The following is a 12,039-nucleotide window of genomic DNA, read 5'->3' as shown; positions in this document are numbered from 1 at the left end:
AGTCCACTCAGCCTGAGATGGCACCAGCGGTTTCCGCAGGTTCTGCCTGGGATTGGGGCTGCTAGGCAGGGCGTGGAGCCTGGGGTGTGGTTGATAAACCCAGTGACATCCCATTGGAGAAAACATTTTCTCTTTTCTGTAAGGTGTCGCTTGCAAGTAGCTTCTTGGCTAGGGGTGGGACTTTGTGTCCGTGTCCCCCTCTCAGTGCTAGAATTTTGTCTAGCTTGAACCTCGGTCTGTGTGCTGTTACAGTCTCTGTGAGTTCATCTGTGTATCAGCTGGAAGATGTTTCCAGAAGAGGGCACCGGATCTCACTATAGAAAAGAAAAGAAAAGAAAAAAGGAAAGGAGAAAAGAAAAATAAACATAAATCGCACATCACACCCTTCTGGAATATACAGGTCAGTGGTTTGGCAAACACAGTGAATTGTGCAATCCTCACCACTTCCTAGTCTGATGACATTTTCACACAGAGCTGTAGCCCCGGTAGCACGCCTCCCTCTCTAGCCCGGCAACTGCTGGTCTGCTTTCTGTCTGCGCATGCCCATCTCCAACCAGCCTTTGATAGAAATGCGATTAGGTAATAGGTGCCCTTTTGTGTCTGGTTCCTTTCACTCACTGTAGTGTTTTCAGGACTCGCTTACATTTTAGTGTGTATTAGTTGTTTGTTTCTTTCTTATGATTGAATTGTCTATATATTGATAAGCTGTATTTCATTTATTCAATTATCAGTTCATGAGCCTCGGGGATTTTTGGTTTTGGCTCTTGGAATTGTGTTTCCAGGAATATTTGTTTACAGTTTTGTTTTTGTTTTTTATTTTTAATGTGCATATTCTGTTCTCCTGGTCAGAGACCTTAGTTAGGAGTGAAATCGCTCGGGCATATAACAGCTCTCTGTTTCGCTTCTGTGGAAATGTCTCCATAGCCTTTTAATGTCCAAGGTAGTTATTGAGGTGTTGGAAGCCTTTCTTGTTTCTGATCTTGCAAACGTTACCTTTGCTTTGCTTCTCCCCAGAAGCTCTAGCATCATCCCTTTATTCCCAAGGTTGTGAAATTTCACAATGATGAGCCTTGACCTGGCTGTCTTCACCCAATGTTCTGGGTGTTTGCTGGGCCATTTCAGTTGTGAAATCCGGGTCCTCGCCTCCTAGGTGCCTACAGAGCATCAAGGTGGCCACGGCAGCTGTACAAGTTGTGCACTGCACAGAGGTGCCCCACTGGGGAGGCAAACGGCAGCTAAACCGAACCTGGATTCCACTCCCTAAGCTGTGTGCCTTCGCTTGAAGCTTTGTCTGCTTGGAAGGGGCAGGCATCTTTTTCTTGGCATGCCTTTTCTCTGCTCAGCCCGCTGCAGGCCAGTGCACTTACCCAGGACAGGTGACCTGGAGGCTGATGGTGGCTCTCCTCTCCCTTCCCTATTGTCCTTCTTTGTAATACATTTTCCAGACATTGCTTATCCTAGATCAGCCTAGTTTTAGTGGCTGGAGTACAGCTCCGCAGAACTCTTATTGGTTTGTATGAAGCTAATGAGCTAACTAATGTCTCATTTTCCATCTTTTTACCTTTTTGCTTTACATGCTGATAAATTCAGTCTCCTCTGCCAGTTCTACTGACTGGGGAGGTATGTGTGTTTGATGTCTGAGAGCACCTGCATTGCTATTCTCTAAGCCTTTGCTTTCTTCAGCCTCTGGTTGACATTTTGCTTAGGTCTCCTAAGGGCATTGGTAATTGCACCTTGAAGTTTTCTCCTTCCTGGAGTTTCTCCTCTTTCTTTCTCTTTTGGTGTTTGAATCTCTGTGTCTCAGATTAAATGATTCCTGTATGAATGAAGTCACTTCCGGTTTCTATGCATCTCTAAGCTCTTTATCTTGAGGTGTCGGCTTCCTGTGTGACAAGATTCTTTGTTACTGTCTGGAAAGGAAGCAACTTACTCTCCCAGATCCTAGAGCCTAACGGGGAAGTCTACAGGGCCTCCATATTTAGAATACATCTTAGTAGCCTCCCTCTTTTCATCAGCGAACTGCCACTCAGCTTGTTCTAATGCCGCACTCTGAAACTCTCTGTGTTATCCTGAGATATTTCTAGAAGTGGGAGACGTCCCCCTGAGCTGTACTATGAGGTGGATTCCTAAGAACTCTCTTTCCTAAACAGCATCTTGACACTGTGTGAGTCCTGAGAGGCTCCTGGGATATGCAGTAAGTTGATCTAGGCATGCTAAAATAGGTATGCAGAGTAAGGCAATTGTGCGCATTTGAGGGAGACAGGGAAGAAGCATGGGGCAGAATTTTGTTTTCTCTTAGGTGGTGCTGTGGCTCCCACCTAAGGGCTTGTTGAACAAGCAATGCAGATGTTAACAGTCAGACAGACCTCGTCAGAAGGCGGAATTTAAGTGAGGAAATCAGCTATAAGGATAACTTCTAAAGAGTGTGCTTCAGGCAGGGCAAAGAGTCAATGCAAAGGCCGTAGAAGGCAGGAGTATGCCGTGTGTTGGAATAGTCTAGAGGACACTGTGTCAGGCCAGAGTAAGAGAATTAGAGATACGTATAAGGTGAAGTGATGGGTTGGGGAGTGGACTCAACCAATCACACCATCATAATATAATATGAGAAAAAATTAAGCAGAAAGTATTTCACGGCCTACCTTATCCTTTGAAAGAATCACTCTGATGGCCGGGATAGTGGCTCATACTTCTAGCACTCAAAGGCTAAGGCAGAAGGATTATGACTTCAAAAGTCAACCTGAGTTACATGGCAAGACCCTATTTAAAATAAATAAATAAATAAAATAAGTAAATATAAAGATGCTCATTTTTAATTCCAGATTTTGGAAGGCAGTCAGGCAGACCTACGTGAGTTCAAGGCCAACCTGGCCTATATATACAGTGAACTCCAGGCTACTCAAGACCTAGTTAGAGCCTACTAAAAGAAAGAAAGAGGGGGAAGGGAGGAGGAAGGGAGGAAATAATATTCTGCTTTTGTGATGAAAAGGCTTTTGGGGGTGCCACTGTCAAAGAGAACAATCAGAGGAGCTGCTGCAGGGATTCAAACAGGAGTGGACCCGACAGAGACAGTGAAAAGTGGTCAGAGGTATACATAGTACAGACTCTGGTTAGATCCAAAATGAACTCCACAGTTTGGGTGTGAAATGTGAACAAAGCAAGAGCCAAAGTTGACTATGGTTTGGAAGAATAGAGAGAGGAGCCATTTTAGTGGAATTAGGGAGCACTATAGTGAAGAGACTCAGTGGGGAAAGATGAAGAGTTCAAGTTTGGGGGCTGGAAAGGTGGCTCAGATGCATTGGCGTGCAGAGAGAGTACTCGCTGCTCTTGCAGAGGGCTGGAGTTTAGTTCCCAGCACCAACATCGGGTGGCTCACAACCACTTGTAACTCCAGTTCCTAGGGATTCAATGCCCTATTCTGACCTCTGTGGGCTCTCACACGCACATAAACGGGCACATGTATGCACACACATAAATAAATAAGGTAAATTTTCTTAAAGCGTTCACATTTGGCATGCTGAGGTTGGGGCGTCTATTGGGCTGTGAGCAGAAATGTGACTAGGTAGCTAGAAAAAGAACTCATATTTTGGAGAGAGCTCTAGGTGGGGATGTAAAATTGAGATTTGTTGGCCAATAGATGATGTCTTAGTTAGGGTTTATACTGCCCTGAAGAGACAGCATGACCACGGCAACTCTTATAAAGCAAAAACATTTAATTGGGGTGGTTTACATTTTCAGAGGTCAAGTCCATTATCATCACGGTTGGACATGGTGACATGCAGGTAGACATGGAGCTGGAGAAGGAGCTGAGAGTCCTACATCTTGACCTGCAGGCAACGGGAAGTAGCCTGAGACACTGGACGTATCTTAAGCATAGAAGACATCAAAGCCCACCCCTACAATGACATACTTCCTTAAACAAGACCACGCCTACTCCAACAAAGTCACACATCCTAATAATGCCACTTCCAATGAGCTTATGGGGGCCAATTACATCCAAACTACCACATTGCACTCCCTGGCCCCCATAAACTTGTAACAATATCATAGTGCAAAATGCATTTAGTCCAACGTCAAAAGTTTCTATAGTCTATTACAGTCTCAACAATATTTTAAAGTCCAAAGTTTAAAGTTTCTTCTGAGATTCATGCAATCTCTTAGCCACAATCTCCTATAAAATAAAAATCAAAACCCAAATCACATATTTCCAACATATAATGGCACAGGATATAAATTACCATTCCAAACATAGAGAAGGGAGCATAGTGAGGAAGTACTGAACTAAAGCAAGACCGAAAAACAGCTGGACAAACTCCAAACTCTGCATCTCAATGTCAGTCCTGAGTTCAGTCCCCAGGACGCGTGTGATAGAAGGAGATAACCAAGTCTTGTAAGGACCAAGCCCTGTCCTCTGGCCTCCACACACATGCTTCCACAGGTGCACCCACCTATTTTAAAAATTAAAAGTTGACAGGCAGTGGTGGCGCACACCTTTAATCCCAACACTCAGGAGGCAGAGGCAGGCGGATCTCTGTGAGTTCGAGACCAGCCTGGTCTACAGAGCTAGTTCCAGGACAGGCTCCAAAGCTACAGAGAAACCCTGTCTCAAAAATAAAAACAAAAAAAATTAAAAGTTAACAATGTGAAGGGGTTCAGCAGTTAGGAGCAGAGGACTTGGGTTCTGTTCTCTTCAAATCGCCAATTCTTTTCAGTTTTGTTGACTGCAACACGCTTTCTTTCTTGGGCTGGTTCTGCTTCCTGTTAGCAGCTTGCCGCAACAGGATCCCTTGACTCTGGCATCTCTAACACCTTGGGGTCTCCAAGGCAATCCAGGCTTCTCCTTCACAGATTCACACATGGCCTCCCTAGGAAATTCAGGGACACCCCTGACACATGCTTGGCCTCAACAGCTTTCCTTAGTCATGGAGGAAGATTCCATAGCCCCTTTCTTCTCTCTTTGTCTCTAAAGCCAGAAACAAGTTGTGCTGCTTGCTGGGACTGAAACATGGCCCCCTTATTCAATTACATCTTCACCAGCTTTCTTTTTCCCATGGTTTTTCACTACTTAAACTCAGCTTTCCTGGAACTCAGTCTGTAGACAAGCTGGCCTTAAATTTAGAGATCTGTTGCCTCTGTCTCCTGAAGGTTGGGATTAAAGATGTGTACTACCACACCTGACTTAATTCTTTTTTGTAAGTTGGAAACTTATCTTGGTGGTATCTTGCCCTGAGGTTAACACTCCCGGTATTCTATTTATTAATCTGTTGATCTCCTTGAACACAGGATTTAGCTCTATTTCACTTTCTAGTGCCCCTTTTCTCCTCAAATCGTACGTTTTGTATTTTTCCTTGCTCATTATAAATCTTCAGAAGAGTGACTATTAATAACCACACAACAGAGAGAACACTAGGCTGTTTCAAGATTTTCTTTGCCAAGTGAATTAATCCAAATCTCTTCACTTTAGCCTCAGGCAGACTCTTCAGACAAAGGCAAAAAGCAGCCACATTCTTCACCAAAATATCAGAAATACCACGAGAATGATCTCTAGTCCACATATTAATATTCTTATTCTCTTGAGTCAGCCCCCCACAGTTAAAGCATCCTCAGCACCACTGTCTCCCTGCTCCTATTAATAAGGTCCATTAATTAGCACTTAAAGCTTTCCACTGCTTTTCTAACTCAAAGTACCAGAGTTCACATTCCTCCACACAAAAACGTGGTCAGGCCTATCACAGAAATACCTCAGTTCCTGGTACCAACCTCTGTCTTAGTTAGGGTTTCTATTGCTGTGAAGAGACATCATGACCACAACAACTCTTATAAAGGAAAAACATTTAATGGGCTAGCTTACAGTTCAGTTCATTGTCATCATGGTGGGACATGGCAGCATATAAAGAGACAGGGTGCTGGAGAAGGAGCTGAGAGTCCTACATCTTGACCTGCAGGCAACAGGAAGTAGTCTGAGACACTGGGCATATCTTGAGCATAGGAGACCCAAAGCTCCATAGTGATATATTTCCTCCAACAAGGCCACACCTACTCCAGCAAAGCCACACCTCCTAATAGTGTCACTCCAATGAGCTTATGGTGCCAGCTACACTCAAACTGCCACAGGTGGTTCACGAAGGGAAAAGTGAAAACAGTTCTTTGAATGTCTTGCCACAAAGGGAGCATGGCCGCAGGTTTGCCTGGGGTATGTCACCAAAAGGCCGGAAGTTATCTCAGTGAACCATGAATTTCTGTAAAGATAAACTACACTGACTGAGCCATCTTGATGTGAGTGACCTGCACTGCCACCTGAGGCCATGGTGATGTCTGGGACCATACTACCAGCAGAGGCCGTGTCTGGTCCCTCTGCAGCCAGGGTCTGTTACCACTGAAGGCCTTGTGAGTGTCTGTGATCTGTGCTGCAGCTTGAAACTGATGATGTCCATGGGCCGTGCTGCCACCTGAGGCCATGTTGACGTTCTTGGCCCGTGCCGCTGGTGAGAGCTATGATGGCGCCCATGGCCCACGCTGTGGCAGAGGGCCATGTTGATATTCATGGTCTGTACTGCCACTGGAGACCATGCTAAGGTTCATGGCACATGCCGATGCTGGAGACCATGTGGATGTCTGTGATCTGAGCCGTGGCCATAAGCCATGTGTAATCCACATGTGTGATCCACGCTCCCACAAGCAAGCGACTTTCTGCCATGGTATTGATGACTGCAGACTCACAGTTGAGACAGATGGACATGTTCCTGTGAGAATCCCACCCCCTCAAAACAGTAGCAACCTAACAGAAAGCCATCTAAGAGATCTCTTAAAAATTGTGATAAGGGGGTGCTGAAGAGATGGCTCAGAGGTTAAGAGCACTGGCTGCTCTTCCAAAGGTCCTGAGTTCAATTCCCAACAACCACATGGTGGCTTACAACCATCCAAAATGAGATCCCGTGTCTTCTTCCAGCCTGTAGGCACAAAGAATGCTGTATACATAATAAATTAAAAAAAATGTGATAAGGGGGGGGGGGCTGGAGAGATGGCTCAGAGGTTGAGAGCACTGACTGCTCTTCCAGAGGTCCTGAGTTCAGTTCCCAGCAATCACATGGTGGCTCACAACCATCTGTAATGAGATCTGGTGCCCTCTTCTGGCCTGCAGGCATACATGCAGACAGAACACTGGTATACATAATAAATAAATAAATCTTTAAAAAAAATTGTAATAAGGATGCTGAAGTGTAGCTGTCCACAACTGATGGCTTCTGGCAGGGGTAGGGTGGTGGGAAGGACTGTTTTCTTTAAGGGGCTGACCACTGCGAGTTTAACCATGCTCCAGTGGGCATACGAGCAACACAAATTGGACTTGTTTGTTTGCTTTTTCTTTTTTTTTTGGCGAGGGGGGAGTCACAAAGGTGGGGTTGAGTGGACCTGAGAGAACTGGGAAGTGAGTGTGCTGGGTGTTCATGATGTGTAATTTTCAAATAATCAATAAAAATATTATTTAAAAAATTACACTGACTGAAATTCACACATTTGATTCATGGCTGCGTTGTGAAAAAGCCCGGAATGTGCAGCAATAATGCTCACGACGGGAGCAGAACTGTTTGCTGGCGAGGACTCGTGACTCATCCTGGAACAAACTCCACCTCAGCCGTAATGAATCAAAAACTGGGATTTCCTCCTTGTTCAACACCGCTCGTTTCATGCGCGGCCCGGGAGGTGTCTGCCTCTGGGAAGACAGCCAATCAACAGCAACGTATCAAGTGCCCAACTGTCACTACAAAGTTCACCGTGCTGATGTGAGAACAGCTGCAGCTTGCTTGCGCATCCTTCCAGTATGTGTTGCTGGACAGACCTCAGCTTGTCGTGGCCAGCAGTCATGCTAAATTTTAAAAAGACTTAGGGAACGTGAAGCAATAGAAACAGAGAATTCAAACTGAAGGAGCTGATGGAGAAGGGACACATTCAAGGAATACTGCTGGTCCTGGCTTCGTTGTCATTGAAGGAAGCAGTTCAGCTTTTAAACTTGAAGTTAAATACTTCATTCTTTTTGCTTTGCCTGTTTTTACTAATTGTCTATGCTTCCCGGAGGATTTAGCTTAATTAATCCAGTGTTAAAGTAGAGACCCACAAATTGAGGTTTAATTTAAAAACATGCTTTTTATAGCCCGATGTTTCCAGCATAATGAATTCCCCGTGTAATTAAAAGTTTGATTATAATGGGACCTAAAAATACCATAATAAATGCTTTCTGAATACATCCCTGTACATAGTCAAAGTCTTACTCTCAAATCCTTAGAGCTTAAATTTAGTTTAAAGATCACTGTAAGCATTGCTAAGGCAAATCAGAATGCTCATAATTTTGTAGATTCATAGAAGAAATAAAAGTAGACTTCTCTTGAGAACTGCCATGAGGGTCGGTGGGGGGTGTCTGCCAAGCTGTGAAGACCAGGCGCCTGTCTACCGCAAGAGGGCAGTGGCAGCCAATGGTCGTGGTTAAAGGCAGCAGCTGCAGGAGGCTTCCTCAGAGGACTCAATAGGGCCCTGTAAATACATCCATCTCTGGAAACGACAGGGAAACAGGTTCTGAGCTTTTGTCCTGGTAACAATAAAACGGGACATAAGCAACAGAGGCTTGTAAAAGGGAACGCGCTCTGTTCTCTCGCCGTCCTCCTGTCCTTGAATCGCCATGGAGATGGTGACTGGTTTAGTGATGGTGGCAGATAGGGGTCTGCACATTGGGATGTTTGGCCGAGATCAACAGCCACTGATGCAACTGAGCCCTGGTCAAGGATTTGGGAAAGACAGAACCAAGCTGTCTTATCTCAGGAAATTCGTTGGGATGGGTACTAGGAGTGTCCTGGGATGAACCTGGCTCTTATTTAATTTAGAGTCATAACACTGGAACATTAAGATAATCAGAGTAATCTTTGGAAATGGGTAATATTTCTTTGTAACGTTTCCAGGAAGTTAATTAGCACAAAGAGGGATCAATGATAACAAACGCGCACTCAGGGTTTGAAGTTGGTATTTGTATTGGTCTAGAATTACCCATAAAGTGAGATGAATCAGATATTCCTACTGTGTTCTCATGGCTAGCATCCGTTCTTGTTCTTATTCATAATTGTCACTAATATTATTGAGCTGTAATCTGGAAAAACTTTTAGGACTTTAAATAAAGAAATTAAATTATCCCTTAATTTAATGTTGCTTCAATTCAACATTTATTGAACACTTACAATTGAACGAGAAAAAACAGTGATTATGGGGGGGGTGAGTGTGTGTGTGTGTGTGTGTGCGTATAAAGAGAACATTAGACAATTAATTGCATCCACATGTTTTAAAGTTAGCTTCAAACAAAAATGAAGACTTGTGAATGTTTCCTCATTGCAGGGGCTTCTCTGGTATATGCTGCACCTTAGCTTGTAGAGGTTCCTTCAAAACCAAGATAAAAACAAGCCTGACTCAGGGAAACTTGCTGCTTGTATTGGTAGGAGACAAGACAATAACATATACTCTGGGCTCTATGCAAAAGATGGCTCCGTGACTAAAGGTCCCTGTCACCAAGCCAGCAACTTAAATTTGGTCCCTGGGTCACAAATGTTGGAAGGAGAGAATGCCTACAAGTTTGTCCTCTGGTTACACACACACACACACACACACACACATCAATCAGTAAACAAAATGTAATAAAAATGTCTATCTTAAAGTCTAGCAGATAATTGAGATTATGGTTAAGATACTCTTGGATAGTGATATTTAACACTCTCTCGCGGTTTTGTGTGTGTATATGATGGTTTGTTCAACTCAAATCAGCAGATCTTTGCCTGAGCCCAGGCCCAGTTAGACTAGGAACAGCAAGGATGAGTGAAACGCAACCTAAAGGCATGTGCCACCACTGCCCTACTATGGGTTTTTATTAATGCCAATTAGAATTCACACTACAAACTATATGATTTGAAACAATTTTTAAAGAATATTTAAAATATAGTAGTATTCATTATGAACTAATATGCCCAACCTTAGCATGCCTTGTTTGAGTTCAGTTCATGTTACTTTGTTTTCCAATGCGGCCAGTGACCTAGGGCTTCATGCTAAGCAGGCGCTCAACCCCTTAGCTCCACCCTCAGCTTTTTAGTTTTAGTTTACAACAGGGTCTCACTCAGGCCCTGTTCAAAATCATTCTCTAGTCTAGACTAGCCTCAAACTAGCAATCTTCCTGCTTCAGCCTGCCGGGCAGCTGGGGTTGCAGGGATAATCACAACGCCCATCGGAATCTGAGGTTTTTAAAGATATGGACTGTATCTTTGAAACTCTCCACCTCTTCTGGTCCCATTTTCTTTTCTCATAATGCAATCATAAATTTGTCACTTTTAATTTCACACCTGATTTATTTCTTTTATTATATCTTTTTTGCTTGTTTCTTCTTGGTTTTTCAAGACATGGTTTCTCTGTGTAGCTCTGACCATTCTGGAACTCGCTCTGTAGATATCAGGCTGTCCTGAACACAGAAATCTGCCTCCTGAGTGCTGGGATTAAAGGCTATGCCACCACTGCCTGACTTCCTTTTACTATAGCTTTATGAATTCGTAAACCTTACAGGTTTTTAAGAGTTATACCCAAATATGTATAAGATTCTACACATTTATGTGTGTGTATATACGTATATATAAAATTCATATATATAATTATAATTTATATATATAAATTCTTTCACTATTCACTGCTATGTATTATTCCATTAAATGAAAATATTAAATTCTATCTCTCTTATAATTAAATATATAAATGAGATGCTATTATGATTTTGATTCGCAACATAGTTCATAAATTTTAATCATATTTTAATTTATTTCATAATAATTAAAGTACAATATTACCTATACTAACTTTTCCTTTCTTGATGCAGGTCATTCTCGAATCGAAGTATGGAAATTTGGCAATCTTGTCATTGAACTCCTGTACCACTGGTTACACATTTGTTTAACTCTCATGGAGCTAAGAGACAAACAAAATAGTTGTATTTTACCTCCATTGCCCAAGAAGAGTGAGACCTCTGCTTGTGCAAAATTCTCAGAGAAAAGTTAAGGACTGGCACCATATTTAGCACGCGTGTCCGATGCTGTTAATAGCGAACTGTTGTCGACTGGAAAGGAACGCCCCATAGACACTTCTGCTCCCTGGCATTCACCTCAGCACTCTGCAAAACCAAAAGGGCCATGTAAGGAGAAATTAATCTAAAGAGTATGCAGTTATGGCGGCCATAGCCACACGGACCTGAATATGTATCAGAATGTATTCAAAACTCCCTTCCAGTCTGAGCGTTCTATCCGACCTGAGACGACGATGGCTGTTTGGGAAATTGCTTCTTATTCTTTTAAATATCAAAATAATGAATACTGGAGAGCCTGGGTGCAGAAATGGCAGCTTTTACATCAAAAGAGTACCAAACAATAAAGATTTTAAGAAGTGGACTTGTAACTGTTTTTAGAGTTTTTCAAAGACTATCCAAACACTACTTCTCCATCTGTCAGGGACCAGCCTCGACAAAAATACCTCTTGCCAGGGTAGAGGGGTGGAAACTTAGAAATACAGTAAATAATATAAAGATGTAAATGAAAATAATAAAATGGAGAAACATATAGGATAGTATCGGGAGGGAATTCCAGTTTACCCGCGTTTAATTTCCAACTGCTTAAAATACCCCTGACCCCAAAAGGTAGGAGTAAGACAAAAGACTGCATTAACATGATACAAGGAAATGAACAGACAAATTGAAAGTTGTGGGTTACATTTATAGTTAATAAAATTTATAGTTAAGCCGGGCGGTGGTGGCGCACGCCTTTAATCCCAGCACTCGGGAGGCAGAGGTAGGCGATCTCTGTGAGTTCGAGACCAGCCTGGTCTACAAGAGCTAGTTCCAGGACAGGCTCCAAAGCCACAGAGAAACCCTGTCTTGAAAAACCAAAAAAAAAAAAAAAAAAAAAAAATTTATAGTTAAATAAATTCTGTTGCTAGAACAAAACAAGTCACGTTTACACCCTAGACCAAAACATTCTG

The 12,039-nt window shown here is 42.9% G+C and overlaps 1 protein-coding gene across 1 annotated transcript in view; it reads left to right on the top strand.

Moving 5' to 3' along the window:
* Efcab5 (EF-hand calcium binding domain 5) overlaps positions 1–11,067 on the top strand; it is a 110,655-nt gene extending 99,588 nt beyond the window's left edge. Inside the window, exon 23 of the mRNA XM_057773948.1 lies at positions 10,889–11,067. Coding sequence (XP_057629931.1) covers positions 10,889–11,067 — 179 coding nt within the window. The remainder of the gene's footprint in view (positions 1–10,888) is intronic.
* Positions 11,068–12,039: the final 972 nt, after the last annotated feature.

The sequence above is a fragment of the Chionomys nivalis genome, chromosome 7, assembly GCF_950005125.1.
Source record: "Chionomys nivalis chromosome 7, mChiNiv1.1, whole genome shotgun sequence".
Classification (NCBI taxonomy): Eukaryota; Metazoa; Chordata; class Mammalia; order Rodentia; family Cricetidae; genus Chionomys; species Chionomys nivalis.
The sequence above is the reverse complement of the archived record's forward strand: the minus strand, read 5'-3'. Positions and strand labels throughout refer to the sequence as shown.